Raw genomic sequence first — 17020 nt, forward strand, 5'->3', positions numbered from 1 at the left:
ACTGTTTGTCACCGTTATAGTGCAATTAATGTATTGTTTAATGTTGTGTTGTGTAGTGGCTTTGCTGGCACACATCTAAAACATTCTTTGGGAGTTTGCCCCACCACGATTTACATGCTAAAATCACCACTGAGAACAGGGTTTCCCAAACTCAGTACTGGAGCACTACACAGCTGATTAAAATAATAAACTCATCATTTTTATTTATTTTATTTCACCTTTTTTTAACCTGGTAGGCCAGTTGAGAACAAATTCTCATTTACAACTGCGACCTGGCCAAGATAAAGCAAAGCAGTGCGACACAAACAACAACACAGAGTTACACATCTAACTGAGGAGTGTGAGGTCTGAAGAAGTCATGTGATTTATTAGCTCAGCCTGGATGTGGTCTTTTTCCTGTTTTTCCAGTTGAGCATTTTTCCTCAAGCACCTTCATTCATTGGTTTAAAGAAGTCATGTGATTTACCAGAAGCGCACAGTATAAATAAAGATGGACATGCATGACGCAGACACAAAAAAACGAAACTAAAATATTATCAGAGGGGTGTGAAAAGTAGTGTCAATATAACCATGACACTTATTTGGGACATCATTGAATACTTGATAAATCTTATTCTTTGGATAACAGGTATAGACCATTTTTTGTCAATTTGTTTATTTTATATTATAATAATTTTATCATTGATGTTATGTTTACAAATTAGGCATACATTATATAGTTACTTATTTTGATACAGTGTTTCTTATTTTAAAGGGTTATTTAGGGATCTTTTAGTGTTATCTTAATTTGTCCAATGTTGATATGGTCCCAGAAAATTGTGCATCGGCAGTAATATTTTTAAGATAACCGTAGCGCACTTTCAGTAAAAAAAAAAAAAAAAGTGATTAAGATGCATTTTGCACACAACACTCACATAGTCTGAGCAAACCTGGGTAAAAAATATCAGCTACATAAAATGCACTAATAAAAATAATACAAACTCCAGCACACAGGTAATCTTGATTCCAACAAATTAATGGATCTTTTAACTATTGTTTCAGTCTTGGTCGACCTTCATCAGGGTAGCTAAATAAAGTGCCCCTGAAATATTTGAAGTATTGGACAGTATATATTTGACCCCAGGTCTGAGTCTGTGATACAGTCAGGGTTAGTTAGAGTCACACCTGTTTACAGAAGTTGTGGCAGACAAGACAGAAGTGTAAGTAAAAGTAGGAGACTAATCGGTGTGTGTGTGTGTGGGTAGTCAGTTTTATGTACAGTAATTCCATTGGACTTTGTCTTTTAAAGGGATGTGGCTGTTTAAATCAACTACACCACCTATGCCTACTGCAGGTAAGTTGTAGTTAATCAGAAACAAAGGCACATTCACTCTGTACCGTCCTACTGTAATGTACAGTATGCTGTCTCTGTTCCTGTATTGGTTGAACTCAGTTCACGTCCTATGTGTCTGGTGCATCATAGCAGCTCGGCACATGATTTTATGCCAAACTCTTCATTAGCCCACTACAGGACCATTTACTTATAGAAGTACAAAAAATATAAACCATCAAATTCACAGAAACTTTTTCATAACACATCAGGACGAACTATACACGCACACAAAAGTGTGATGTGAAGGTTGAAGGTTCTATGTGGAATCATAATGACTCAAAGAACCCTTGGAGCTCTTCAATGTTTTTTTGCAGTTCACAAAAGGGTTCTTTGCTCTTTTAGTGATAATTAAAATGTAGGGGAGGTAGCTTATTCAAATATTTTGGGGTGTGGTGTTATAAGGGATTTGCGTCAATTCAATCTGGTATCAGGACAAAATGTGATTCAGAGTCACCGAATATACTTTAAGTATTTTTATTAAACTCAAGCGATAAATGGTAAATGCAATTTTCGTATATACGGGTTCTCTGTATCACCTCGAAGGATAGAACAGAGAACTGGCAGGATGTAAGTAAACAGCTGTTCTTATACGGTGACAGACGTAGTTCCAACCCGTCTGTTGGCCTATCACAGTAGAGGCTGAGCATGGTTTAAACTTTGCTCAGCCTATCGCCGGCGCTCAGGCTAGTCCCAGCCTCTTGGTGCTCCTTGGTGTCCGGCGCTGTTGCTGTGTAGATTATGCTCTCACACCCTCGAGACTGGGGCCAGACAGTTCTGTAACATTGTCTGAGCTATTTGCACCTGCATAGAAAGCATACTGTTCTTGCACAAGGTTAACCACAGCTTCTCAGCACACTATCTGGAGCACAATGTTACTTTCAGCACACACACACAGACGCCCAGGCTAACAGTTGCTAATATTATATCACATGTGATATAGCATTGGGTTATAGTGCAATAAACACAAATCCTAACAGTGTGCTCACAGCTCTTTCTGTGCAACTGGGAGTGTTGTGTGTACCTAATTTGTTGTGTTTTGCCATTACATATTATATGACCATGGCCAGTGACAGTGTCTTGTGAAAGAGTTGCATAACCTTGTGTCAATTGAGAATGGTTGTGGATGAAAAAAGGTTTGGCTCATTAATCTATATCGTCCAAATCAGGATGATCCATACTTCTTTGAAAATATTTATACCAATTTATTGAACTTACAGGCAACAAACGATCAAATCACTATTGTGGGAAACCATAACACAGTGTTAAGTACCTGAATGAACCGTAAGCGAAATCACTCTATAAACTATCATCACCGTGCCCTTAAGGAAATCACAAATAGTATGGACACATTAGAAATAGTGGATATTCGGAGACTAGTGAGGTATACATGAAGGAGACTTAATCAAGCTAGTCGTCTTGACTACTTTCGTGTCTTTTTCTCTCTTGCATCAAAGGTTAAAAAAGTTTTAATAGTAGACAGAATGTGATCGGATCATTATCTAATTGGCCTTCACATAACTCTCATAGAATTTTCACGTGGACAAGGATATTGGAAATTTACTGAAAGTTTACTGGAGGACAATTTATTTTTAACTAAGCCAAAATAATTTATAACAGAATTTTTCCAGTACAATATACAATAGCAGTCAAAAGTTTGGTTCACCTACTCATTCCAGGGTTTTTCTTTATTTGTACTATTTTTACTATCTTCTCTATACCACCCTACCTTGTCACAACACAACTGATTGTCTCAAAAGCATTAAGAAGGAAAGAAATTCCAAATTAACTTTGAACAAGATACACCTGTTAATTGAAATGCATTCCAGGTGACTACCTCATGAAGCTGGTTGAGAGAATGCCAAGATTGTGCAAAGCTGTCATCAAGGCAATGGGTGGCTACTTTGAAGAATCTGTATTTGAAAATAGATTTGGATTTGTTTAACACATTTTTGGTTACTACATGATTCCATATGTGTGATTTCATAGTTTTGATGTCTTGACTATTATTCTACAATGTAGAAAATAGTTTAAATTATTTTTTATTTTTTTGAATGAGTAGGTGTGTCAACGTTTGACTGGTACTGTAGGTTCAGAAAATCCATTATTGTTTGGTATACCTTTAAATGTACCTTCAGAGGTCATTCAATTCAATTTTCATCAATAATACGAAAGCAGTTTCTGTCTAAGGAGACAAGACTAACAAGGGAAATACATTAACTAATAGTACAGGTAGATAGCAATAAAAACGATACTACAGAGATACAATATAAGTTCGAGAAAAAACAAAAAGAACTGGAGGAACTTATTCAAGAAAGATCTAATGTAATCTATTACAAAAATAAAGCAAACTGGATGGCAAATGGAGAAAAATTCACCAAATTCTTCCTGAATCTCCAAAAATAGTTTGCAGAAACGTTTTACTAAAGACGGAGTCATCTATGATTCTCTGAATTATAAACTCAGCAAAAAAGTAAACATCCTCTCAATGTCAACTGCGTTTATTTTCAGCAAACTTAACATGTGGAAATATTTGTATGAACATAACAAGATTCAACAACTGAGACATAAAATGAACAAGTTCCAAAGACATGTGACTAACAGAAATGGAATAATGTGTCCCTGAACAAAGGGGGTGGGTCAAAATCAAAAGTCACAGTCGGTATCTGGTGTGGCCACCAGCTGCATTAAGTACTGCAGTGCATCTCCTCTTCATGGACTGCACCGGATTTGCCAGTTCTTGCTGTGAGATGTTACCCCACTCTTCCACCAAGGCACCTGCAAGTTCCCGGACATTTCTAGGGGGAATGGCCCTAGCCCCCACCCTCCAACCCAACAGGTCCCAGACTTGCTCAATGGGATTGAGATCCGGGCTCTTCGCTGGCCATGGCAGAACACTGACATTCCTGTCTTGCAGGAAATCACGCACAGAACGAGCAGTATGGCTGGTGGCATTGTCATGCTGGAGGGTCATGTCAGGATGAGCCTGCAGGAAGGGTACCACATGAGGGAGGAGGATGTCTTCCCTGTAACGCACAGCGTTGAGATTGCCTGCAATGACAACAAGCTCAGTTCGATGATGCTGTGACACACAGCCCCAGACCATGACGGACCCCCCACCTCCAAATCGATCCCGCTCCAGAGTACAGGCCCCGGTGTAATGCTCATTCCTTCAACGATAAACCCGAATCTGACCATCACCCCTAGTGAGAAAAAAAACACGACTCGTCAGTGAAGAGCACTTTTTTCCAGTCCTGTCTGGTCCAGAGATGGTGAGTTTGTGCCCATAGGCAACGTTGTTGCCGGTGATGTCTGGTGAGGACCTGCCTTACAACAGGCCTACAAGCCCTCAGTCCAGCCTCTCTCAGCCTATTGCGGACAGTCTGAGCACTGATGGAGGGATTGTGTGTTCCTGGTGTAAGTCGGGCAGTTGTGGTTGCCATCCTGTACTTGTCCCACAGGTGTGATGTTCGGATGTCCTGATCCTGTGCAGGTGTTGTTACACGTGGTCTGCCACTGCGAGGACGATCAGCTATCCGTCCTGTCTCCTTGTAGCGCTGTCTTTGGCGTCTCACAGTACGGACATTGCAATTTATTGCCCTGGCCACATCTGCAGTCCTCATGCCTCCTTGCAGCATGCCTCAGGCACGTTCACGCAGATGAGCAGGGACCCTGGGCATCTTTCTTTTGGTGTTTTTCAGAGTCAGTAGAAAGGCCTCTTTAGTGTCCTAAGTTTTCACAACTGTGACCTTAATTGCCTACCGTCTGTAAGCTGTTAGTGTCTTAACGACCGTTCCACAGGTTCATGTTCATTAATTGTTTATGGTTCATTGCACAAGCATGGGAAACAGTGTTTAAACCCTTTACAATGAAGAACTGTGAAGTGAAGCCCAGCAACTCCACTCACACTTGTCTCCAATTCCACATCCCAACCCTCAGCTTCCCTCATCCCATCCCACCTATCTCTGCCATCCACCCTCTTCGGATTTCTATGCACCATATATCTTTCAACTATTCTGTGATATTTAACATACAATTTGAATCTATCTAATCGATTAGAATCCACAGATTGCGAGATGACGATAAGTACTTTTACTAAGAGTGTCACATTCGTCGTCATGGAAATGACAGGACCAAAGCGCAGCGTGGTCAGCGTACATTTTCCTTTATTTGATGAAATGTCGCCAACAAAACAAGAAACAAAGAAACGACCGTGAAGGTTACTAGGGCAAAAGTGCCCCTTAACTTTGTTAACTACTGTCGTGTCTTTGGTAGGTTGGATTAAGTGTTATGACACGCCATTCTATAAAATACTTTCTCCGTAATTAATATTACCTGATTGAACTAATCATGTAAATGTAATTAACTAGAGAGTCGGGCACCACAAAATAATATTTATAGAGCTGTTATCTTCCGAATAAACTCTTAAAGATTTAGCAATATTTTACATCAATAGCAGTCAACATTAATCGTCATCTTACTTCAGTCTCATCTGAAAGTTGTACATTCTTGGTTATCTTCACGAACCCTGGCTAACAAGTTGAATCAGCAATACAAAATTGGGTTTAATTATTTATTTACTAAATACCTAACTAATCACACAGAATCACACATACACAATTAAATCATAACTTGATTACAAATTGCCGTCATAGGAAAATGTCCCTAGCGGGCGGAACAGATATGACAGCTTGTTACACAAAGGAAAGGGGGCTGGGTTTTAGTGAAAGAGCGGGAGACTGGAACAGAGGCGAAGCTGTGCTATCGTAAATACAGTATCTTATGCATTCTAAATTACCGCCCATTTGGAAAAGGAAAATGCAATAAATATTTACTCTGTGCTGCGCTTCAGTAGGTTGGTGGTAGATGGAAGACCGTGTTGCCAAACCGAGTCCTCGGTCCTTTGAAGAATGTCTCTGGTGGTCACTGGATACGTTGTAGTAACGTCGTTGTGTAGTAGACAGGATACTCTGACTGTCCTTCCTAACCTGCATTTGTAGCAACTGTTGCTAACTCAACGGCTAGAAGGTATCACTTCTGTAGTGAATAAGATTTCAAAGTTCATACCAGTCGCAACCAAAGCTCAGGCTGATGTTGGCTTCGTCCTGTAGTTTTATCTGAACCATTCTGACATGGGATCGTCACCCTCATATCCTCGGAACAGAAAGTTATATTTTCGTCAATGGCTTATATAGTGGAGGGAGAGGGGTGTGTCTGAAAAGTTTATAACCCATGTCTCTTCACAGGGGCGGGCCACTGGTTGAGCAGAGGCCCAAACTTATGAAAACCCAAATCTCTCATTTGGAAGCTAAAATTACATTTCATCTCTTCACAAATAATTTCATATTCAAACATTTGAATTAAACAACAATTCCATGTGAATCCGATACCTCTGATGTTTAGACTTTCCACAGTAGAGTTTATGTCATTCTATCATTGATGAGAATGTATCAGAGGGCAACCGAACTGACATAATATACCTTAAGTACCACCGCATATGTTCAGTTGGTCGGATTACCAGAATATAGTTAATTTCCCCCCAACTTCTGATGTTCCCAGAATCTCTATGTTAACCAAAGGGGCTTTCTAATGTCACATCAGTAGAGTAGGGAGAGGAACGGGGGGGGGGGGGGGGGGGGGGTATTTATGACTCATAAACCTACCCCCAGGCCAACGTCATGACACTACCCACACTGATAGAATAAAAACCCTGTATAACCATGGATCAAATGGATCTACAAAGAACATTGCAGATTGAGAATGGTTCTATAAATAACCTTTCACCATAAAAGTTCTATAAATAAGCATAAAACCTCTTCCAAAAGAGTTGTAACCATAGCAGAACCCTTTGTTGGTGCTATGTACAGTGGGGAGAACAAGTATTTGATACACTGCCGATTTTGCAGATTTTCCTACTTACAAAGCATGTAGAGGTCTGTAATTTTTTATCATAGGTACACTTCAACTGTGAGAGACGGAATCTAAAACAAAAATCCCGAAAATCACATTGTATGATTTTTAAGTAATTAATTAGCATTTTATTGCATGACATAAGTATTTGATACATCAGAAAAGCAGAACTTAATATTTGGTACAGAATCCTTTGTTTGCAATTACAGAGATCATACGTTTCCTGTAGTTCTTGACCAGGTTTGCACACACTGCAGCAGGGATTTTGGCCCACTCCTCCATACAGACCTTCTCCAGATCCTTCAGGTTTCGGGGCTGTCGCTGGGCAATACGGACTTTCAGCTCCCTCCAAAGATTTTCTATTGGGTTCAGGTCTGGAGACTGGCTAGGCCACTCCAGGACCTTGAGATACTTCTTACGGAGCCACTCCTTAGTTGCCCTGGCTGTGTGTTTCGGGTCGTTGTCATGCTGGAAGACCCAGCCACGACCCATCATCAATGCTCTTACTGAGGGAAGGAGGTTGTTGGCTAAGATCTCGCAATACATGGCCCCATCCATCCTCCCCTTAATACGGTGCAGTTGTCCTGTCCCCTTTGCAGAAAAGCATCCCCAAAGAATGATGTTTCCACCTCCATGCTTCACGGTTGGGATGGTGTTCTTGGGGTTGTACTCATCCTTCTTCTTCCTCCAAACACGGCGAGTGGAGTTTAGACCAAAAAGCTCTATTTTTGAATCATCAGACCACATGACCTTCTCCCATTCCTCCTCTGGATCATCCAGATGGTCATTGGCAAACTTCAGACGGGCCTGGACATGCGCCTGCTTGAGCAGGGGGACCTTGTGTGCGCTGCAGGATTTTAATCGATGACGGCGTAGTGTGTTACTAATGGTTTTCTTTGAGACTGTGGTCCCAGCTCTCTTCAGGTCATTGACCAGGTCCTGCCGTGTAGTTCTGGGCTGATCCCTCACCTTCCTCATGATCATTGATGCCCCACGAGGTGAGATCTTGCATGGAGCCCCAGACCGAGGGTGATTGACCATCATCTTGAACTTCTTCTATTTTCTTCTATTTTCCAATAATTGCGCCAACAGTTGTTGCCTTCTCACCAAGCTGCTTGCCTATTGTCCTGTAGCCCATCCCAGCCTTGTGCAGGTCTACAATTTTATCCCTGATGTCCTTACACAGCTCTCTGGTCTTGGCCATTGTGGAGAGGTTGGAGTCTGTTTGATTGAGTGTGTGGACAGGTGTCTTTTATACAGGTAACGAGTTCAAACAGGTGCAGTTAATACAGGTAATGAGTGGAGAACAGCAGGGCTTCTTAAAGAAAAACTAACAGATCTGTGAGAGCCGGAATTCTTACTGGTTGGTAGGTGATCAAATACTTATGTCATGCAATAAAATGCAAATGAATTACTTAAAAATCATACAATGTGATTTTCTGGATTTTTGTTTTAGATTCCGTCTCTCACAGTTGAAGTGTACCTATGATAAAAATTACAGACCTCTACATGCTTTGTAAGTAGGAAAATCGGCAAAATCGGCAGTGTATCAAATACTTGTTCTCCCCACTGTAGCTTCTTTATATAACCTTCAAAAAGGGTTCTGCAATGGTTATAAGCAAAAGAACACCTGTCAGGTACTATTTAGAATTTGTTTTGTGTGTGTATGATCCAAGATCATAGTAGTATATCATAGTATATTGCATTTATATCAACATATGTTTGTTTAACAGTTTTTGAAAAGGAATGGAGGATCACACCCTGGGGGTACGTTTGAAAATACTGTGTACACTGTTCACCTCCCATCTAAACCTAACATTTAACTAAATGGCATCATTCCAAGTGCGTCTATTTGTTTAAAAGGTATACTCGGTGATATGACAGCATCATACAAATGGGGCGACTTCCTGCTTACAGACATACAGTAACAACAATAAAACAACAGATTGCAAACCAACCAAAACAGCCACTTCTGGCTCTTCACAAATTATGCCTTCCCAATTTATGTGGCAGTCTTGGCACATGCTGTTGATTTCTGTAAGCAGGAATCTGCCTGCTGTGTCATGTCATTGTCACGTTCCTGACCGGTTTTCTGTTAGTTTGTATGTGTTAGTCGGTCAGGGCGTGAGTTTGGGTGGACAGTCTGTTATGTGTTTCTATGTTGGTAAAGGGTGACCTGATATGGTTCTCAATTAGAGGCAGATGGTTTTCATTTCCTCTGATTGAGAGCCATATTAAGGTAGGTGTTTTCACATTGATTGTTGTGGGTGGTTGTCTCCTGTGTCTGTGTTTGTCGCGCCACACGGGACTGTCTCGGTTTGTTTGTACGTTCGTTCTTTTGTGTAGTCATTTTCCTGTTCGTGAGTTCTTCGTTGTATGTAAGTTCGCATGTCCAGGTCTGTCTACGTCGTTTGTTATTTTGTTAGTTATTCAAGTATAGTTCGTTTTTGTCTTGTTCAATAAATTCATTATGTCCTATGACAACGCTGCGTTTTGGTTCAATCCATGCTCCTCCTCGTCCGAGGAGGAGGAAGATGAAGAAGATCGTTACAGTCATATCGCTGAGTCTACCTCTAAACTTGTTCTCTACTCCCCTATGACAGTCAGAAAGAGGTAATACTGCAGAAATTGAAAGACTATGTTCCTGGAAACCCTGATATTAAGAGTATCCGAGTCTTGCTCCATGGACCAGTCGGAGCGGGCAAGTCCAGCCTTATCAACTTCATCAACAGTGTCTTTCAGGGTCACATTACCAGCATCGCACTAGCTGACAGTGCTATTGCAGGTGAAAGCTTCACCATAAAAGTAAGTTATTTACCAAGTGTTATATGAAACCCATTTATTGAAACCACAACATATTACCACAAATGCCTGTGAACTATTCTGAATTATTACTGCAAACTCAAATTGCAATGCTTTCAAATCTGTATTCTGTGTATAATTCATGAGAAATGCCACATCCTATTTTACAGTACCAAACCCACAAAATTGAAACAATGAAACATGGAATCTACTACCCCATCGTCTTCAATGATGTCATGGGTCTGGAGGAAAGCAGTGGCAAAGGTGTGCATAAGGATGACATCATCAACGCCCTAAAGGGCCATGTAAAAGAGGGCCACAAGGTAACGTGAATAAAGTAAAACACAATATCACCAAGGAATCTCTGTTTCAGTCAGTATTGATTAAAACACATTTTTATTCCTCATCCTTGGCTAGTTTAATCCAATGTCACCATTATCAGAAGAGGATCCTGGCTACATAAAGATCCCCAGTTCAGAAGACAGAGTTCACTGTCTAGTCAGTGTCATGCCAGCTGATAAAATGGCTTTCTTGAGAGAAAGTGTAATCCAGAAGATGAGGGACATCAGACTAGCTGCCGCCGATATGGGTAAGAGGGCAAAATGTTGTTTAGTAGTACTTGTTGGCTATACAAACTAATAGTGTGATAGGTGTACTATGTCTGAGTATGAACATCATTGCATTGCCTGGAGAGAAAAAGGACTGCTGGATTAAATCAGTTTGCTCTGGCAGGGATTCCCCAAATGGTTATTCTCACCAGAGTGGATGAAGCCTGTCCATCAGTAAGGAAAGACGTGAAGAACATCTATCTGAGCAAGTACATAAAGGAGAAGGTGAGCAAAAAAAAAAATGCTTCTATACTAGAATTCTTTATTATAAGACAATCAGCCATAGACACACACATATAGATAGGCTACTATCACGCTGGTATAAAGGATTTGGAGACAGGTGCAGGAATACATAATAGTTTTTTTTAATATACCCAAAACAAACACGTATACAAAACACTGGGATGTACCCAAACAAAAGAGCCAGGGTAAACCTCGTAGAACGACATGGGACGAGACCCGTAATACACGCAGCACAAAACACGCAGCACAAAGCTGAACCAACGCATAGTTTCTCACACAACCAACGGACATGGGAACAATAACCAACAAGACAATGGTGAACAGAGGGAACATATATACAATTACTAATCAGGGGGAAATAGGAAACAGGTGTGAGTAATTAGACAGTCTGGGGTTGGTGGTAATGAACCAGTTCAGTGAAGCCTAGAAGGCTGGTGACGTCGACCTCCGGAACTGGTGAACAGAATGAGCTGCAGTACCGGGGGGATCCATGACAGCTACAGCTCATTCCATTGCATTCCAACTGTATTCTTTCATTGCAGATGGAGCAGTGCAGTGCCAAACTGGGAGTACCAGTGAACTGCATCCTGCCTGTGAAGAACTACCATGAGGAAATCGACTTGAATGAAGACATGGATGTGCTGCTATTGAGAGCACTGAGGCAGATGGTGGACTTTGCAGATGACTTCATCAAAAATATCCCTCTCAAAATAACCCCAAAAGGTAACTGAGGATGCATGTATATTAGGGCTGACCCCATTTAGTCGACTGGTCGATTAATTGGTCGATAGGCTATTGGTCGTCGAATTGTTAAGTCCAGCAGTTGCAAAAACATTTTTTATGGCATGTCTTGATTGACGCCTGTTTCAGAGGACTAATCTATTGCGGAGGCCGCGGGGATGTCACACCTGTCACGTTCGTTCTCCTCGTCTGAGGAGGAGCATGGATCGGACCAAAACGCAGAGTGATATGAATACATCTTCTTTTATTAGATACGAAGACGAAACGAACACTATACAAACTAATACAAAAAACAATAAACCACGAACGTGAAGCTACAAACGAAAGTGCACACACAAGCTACTAACGTTAGACATAGACAATTACCCACAAATCCCCAACACAAAACAAGCCACCTATATATGATTCTCAATCAGGGACAACGATAGACAGCTGCCTCTGATTGAGAACCATATTAGGCTGAACATAGAAACAGACAAACTAGACACACAACATAGAATTCCCACCCAGCTCACGTCCTGACCAACACTAAACAAGCAAAACACACAAGAACTATGGTCAGGACGTGACAACACCAGTAGTACATTTACCGTTAATTCCCAGAATTTCTAATCAACAATGTTTGTTTGGTGACCATAATTTCTGTTAATGTAATCAGTTAATTATTATTAGTCTTTTACAGTTCTCATTGTGGAGTGGACACATTATTTGTCATAAAATAGGCCTACCTGATTACGTCTTATTCCTTGTACAAATAGCCTACAGCTGTATCTGTCCAGAGCTCACTGGTGCCGGAAACTCTGAGGGTCCAGAATATTTTATACAATGTTTTTATTTGTTGGCTTTAATTATTTTGCATAATTGGTAAAGGCAATATAATTTACTTAAAGATTTGAATAATTTAGATTTAGATATCATTTTTATTAATCACATGACAATGATTGAGATATGATGACTTTATTATAAAATAAATGAAACTGTTCCACGAAAATGTGCATATTAAAATCCTAACTGGCACGCAGATCGGTAGAAATGGTAAGATGAACAGGTACTCCAATTGGAAAAGGTTGCCGACCCCCTGGTGTAGCGGAGCATAATGGCAGGATCTGCAAAGGCCAGCAGCAGTGGGAGGAGGTGGTTCGGGAACAGGTTTTCACTTTAACACAATAAAATGTGAAGAAATCCAAGGGGTATGATTACTTTTGCAAGGCACTGTATATAAATCATTGTCTCAGACGATTGTTTTTGTTTGTTTTTTTTTGGTTTTGGAGAGATGTCCCCCTGTCGCTATGCTCTTTTAGTAAATCACATGATCACATCAAACTTCACAGTTAGAGACCTCAGACATCTCTAATCTGTGCTTCCTGTTCACATGAACATGGAACAGAAAGAAATATTAGAAGATAAATCTTGATGAAGGTCATTAGACTGAAACCTGGATTAAACAGGACCAATTTATGAAATTGTTTTTCCCCCTCATCAATCTACACACAATACCCCATAATGACAAAACAAAAACAGGTTTTTCAAAATTTGTGCTTATTTATATATATTGTTTACTGAAATATTACATTTTTCTAAAGTTTTCAGACCCTTTACTCAGTACTTTGTTGAAGCACCTTTGGCAGCGATTACAGCGTTGCGTTCTTGGGTATGACGCTACAAGCTTGGCACACCTGTATTTGGGGAGTTTCTCCCATTCTTCTCTGCAGATCCTCTCAAGCTCAGTCAGGTTGGATGGGGAGCGTTGCTGCACAGTTATTTTCAGGTCTCTCCAGCGATGTTCGATCAGGTTTAAGTCCGGGTTCTGGCTGGGCCACTCAAGGACATTCAGAGACTTGTCCCAAATCCCCTCCTGCGTTGTCTTCGCTGTGTGTTTAGTGTAGTTTTCCTGTTGGAAGGTGAACCTTCGCCACATTCTGAGGTCCTGAGAGTTCTGTAGCAGGTTTTCATCAAGGATCTCTCTGTGCTTTGCTCCGTTTATGCTTTCGTTAAAAGAATAATGATAAAAATACTCTTTCAAAATGCAATGTTGATTTAGTTATGGATCCATAACGAATTACTATGGGAATAAATATCACTGATTTACAGAAATATTGGAACAAAGTTGTCTAATGAAGGCAAACAGTTTAGAATCCTCCAATCCACTTGTGCTGAAATCTACTCCCGACCGCCATATTTTCCATTCCATCCTAACAGAAACCCTGAGAAACACCATAATATTAATCAAATTGGCTTCTCAAATGGCTTCTCAAATGACTACCTTGCCTGGTTCACCAACTTCTTCTCAGATAGAGTTCAGTGTGTCAAATCTGAGGGCCCAACTCTTTTTTTTGTATATATCAATGATGTCGCTCTTGCTGCTGGTGATTCTCTGATCCACCTCTACGCAGACGACACCATTCTGTATACATCTGGCCCTTCTTTCAACACTGTGCTAACAAACCTCCAAACGAGCTTCAACGCCATACAACACTCCTTCCATGGCCTCCATCTGCTTTTAAACGCTAGTAAAACTAAGTGCATGTGTAACGATGTGAAATGGCTAGGTAGTTAGCGGGTGCGCGCTAATAGCGTTTCAATCGGTGATGTCACTGAGACCTTGAAGTAGTTGTTCCCCTTGCTCTGCAAGGGCCGTGGCTTTTGTGGAGCGATGGGTAACGATGCTTCGAGGGTGGCTGTTGTCGATGTGTGCAGAAGGTCCCTGGTTCAGTGATGTCATTTAAAAAATTGCCTCCAACACTCTACTCAACAAATTGGATGTAGTCTATCACAGTGCCATCCGTTTTATCACCAAAGCCCCATATACTACCCACCACTGCGACCTGTATGCTCTCGTTGGCTGGCCCTCACTACATATCCGTCGCCAAACCCACTGGCTCCAGGTCATCTATAAGTCTTTGCTAGGTAAAGCCCCGCCTTATCTCAGCTCACTGGTCACCATAGCAACACCCACCCATAACACGCGCTCCAGCATGTATATTGCACTGGTCATCCCCAAAGGCAACACTTCCTTTGGCCGCCTTTCCTTTCAGTTCTCTGCTGCCAATGACTGGAACGAACTGCAAAAATCTCTGAAGCTGGAGTCTTATATCTCCCTCTCTAACGTTAAGCATCAGCTGCCAGAGCAGTTTACCAACCACTGCACCTGTACACAGCCAATCTGTAAATAGCACACCCGACTAGCACATCCTCATTTTATTACTTACCCTCTTGCTCATTTGCACCCCAGTATCTCTACTGGCACATCATCATCTGCACATCTATCACTCCAGTATTAATGCTAAATTGTAATTATTTTCACCTCTAGGACCTCTTCACCCCTATTTATTGCCTATCTCCCTGCTCTTCTACATTTGCACACACTGTACATAGATCTTTCTATTTTTCTTTTCTTTTGTGTTATTGACTGTTTACATTTCTCCAAAAAGTATGATATTTGTCCCCAGGTACAAAAGTTTATATATCCACAGTAAAACGAATCCTATATCGACATAACCTGAAACGCCGCTCAGCAAGAAAGAAACCACTGCTCCAAAACCGCCATAAAAAAGCCAGACTACGGTTTGCAACTGCACATGGGGACAAAGATCATACTTTTTGGAGAAATGTCCTCTGGTCTGATGAAACAAAAATAGAACTGTTTGGTCATAATGACCATCGTTATGTTTGGTGGAAAAAGGGGGATGCTTGCAAGCCGAAGAACACCATCCCAACCGTGAAGCACGGGGGTGGCAGCATCATGTTGTGGGGGTGCTTTGCTGCAGGAGGGACTGGTACACTTCACAAAATAGATGGCTCATGAGGAAGGAAAATTATGTGGATATATTGAAGCAACATTTCAAGACATCAGTCAGGAAGTTAAAGCTTGGTCGCAAATGGGTCTTCCAAATGAACAATGACCCTAAGCATACTTCCAATGTTGTGGCAAAATGGCTTAAGGACAACAAAGTCAAGGTATTGGAGTGGCCATCACAAAGCCCTGACCTCAATCCTATAGAAAATGTGTGCAGAACTGAAAAAGTGTGTGCGAGCAAGGAGGCTCAGTTAAACCAGCTCTGTCAGGAGGAATGGTCCAAAATTCACCCAACTTATTGTGGGAAGCTTGTGGAAGGCTACCCGAAATGTTTGACCCAAGTTAAACAATTTAATGGCAATGCTACCAAATACTAATTGAGTGTATGTAAACTTCTGACCCACTGGGAATGTGATGAAATAAATAAAACCTGTTAATAAATTATTCTCTCTACTATTATTCTGACATTTCACATTCTTAAAATAAAGTGGTGATCCTAACTGACCTAAGACAGGGAATTTTTACTTGGATTAAATGTCAGGAATTGTGAAAACTGAGTTTAAATGTATTTGGCTATGTAAACTTCTGACCAAATCTGTAACCACTCTGTTTTCATATTTATACTGCCATTTATACATGTGGGAATGTATTCTCTTTTATTGGAGTTGGACAGCTGTGTACTGAATTACTAAGAACATTTGTAGCTAAAGGATTTTCAGCACATATCCAATTTCAGATTTGTAAACATGTATATAATTTTTCTTAGTACTTGTCTAATGGCTTTGTATTTTACAGGTGTTTCTCAGCAGTGTTTGTATCAGGAGTTATCAACATTTCTCTTGACGATCCACAAGTCCAGTGGTACCACACGTTTCTACACCATGATAAAGTTGGTTTGAGATTTGATGTTCGCCTTACATTCGGATCTTCAATAGCTTGCAAACGATTTGAGCTACACACCTCAGGTTCTTTATGAAGGAAAAAAAGTGTACAACATTGCACAGATCTTATTTTCCCGATTCCGACGCGAGTTTCAAACTTAGTCACAAGGCAACAGTGTAGGCTGCCTGGAGCACCTTCAATGCAACTAGTTAGGGACCATCAGCAAAGTGCATGATCATGATATTCACATTTTAATAGCTCTTCAATCATATGATTTAGCGACCTCATTTCAACTGCCCATTATTCCTTATATAGAGAAGAATTTTGCACAACATTTAGTTCTCATAGTATATATAAACTCGGCAAAAAAATAAACGTCCTCTCACTGTCAACTGTTATTTTCAGCAAACTTAACATGTGTAAATATTTGTATGAACATAACAAGATTCAACAACTGAATTCCACAGACATGTGACTAACATAAATGGAATAATGTGTCTCTGAACAAAAGGGTGGGGCAAAATAAAAACTAACTGTCAGTATCTGGTGTGGCCACCAGCTGCATTAAGTACTGCAGTGCATCTCCTCCTCATGGACTGCACCAGATTTGCCAGTTCTTGCTGTGAGATGTTACCCCACTCTTCCACCAAGGCACCTGCAAGTTCCCGG

General features: G+C 40.8%; 1 protein-coding gene across 1 annotated transcript; it reads left to right on the plus strand.

Annotated features, from left to right (window-relative positions):
- Positions 1-475: 475 nt before the first annotated feature.
- Positions 476-15928, plus strand: LOC129824530 (interferon-induced protein 44-like). Its single transcript, XM_055884224.1, has 8 exons — positions 476-628; positions 1289-1333; positions 9013-9046; positions 9883-10084; positions 10252-10404; positions 10499-10670; positions 10814-10914; positions 11475-15928. Exons 1-8 carry the CDS (start codon positions 571-573, stop codon positions 11661-11663), a joined length of 954 nt encoding a protein of 317 aa, XP_055740199.1. The 5' UTR covers positions 476-570; the 3' UTR covers positions 11664-15928.
- The last annotated feature ends 1092 nt before the right edge of the window (positions 15929-17020 follow it).

This window comes from Salvelinus fontinalis, chromosome 2, assembly GCF_029448725.1.
Source record: "Salvelinus fontinalis isolate EN_2023a chromosome 2, ASM2944872v1, whole genome shotgun sequence".
Lineage (NCBI taxonomy): Eukaryota > Metazoa > Chordata > Actinopteri > Salmoniformes > Salmonidae > Salvelinus > Salvelinus fontinalis.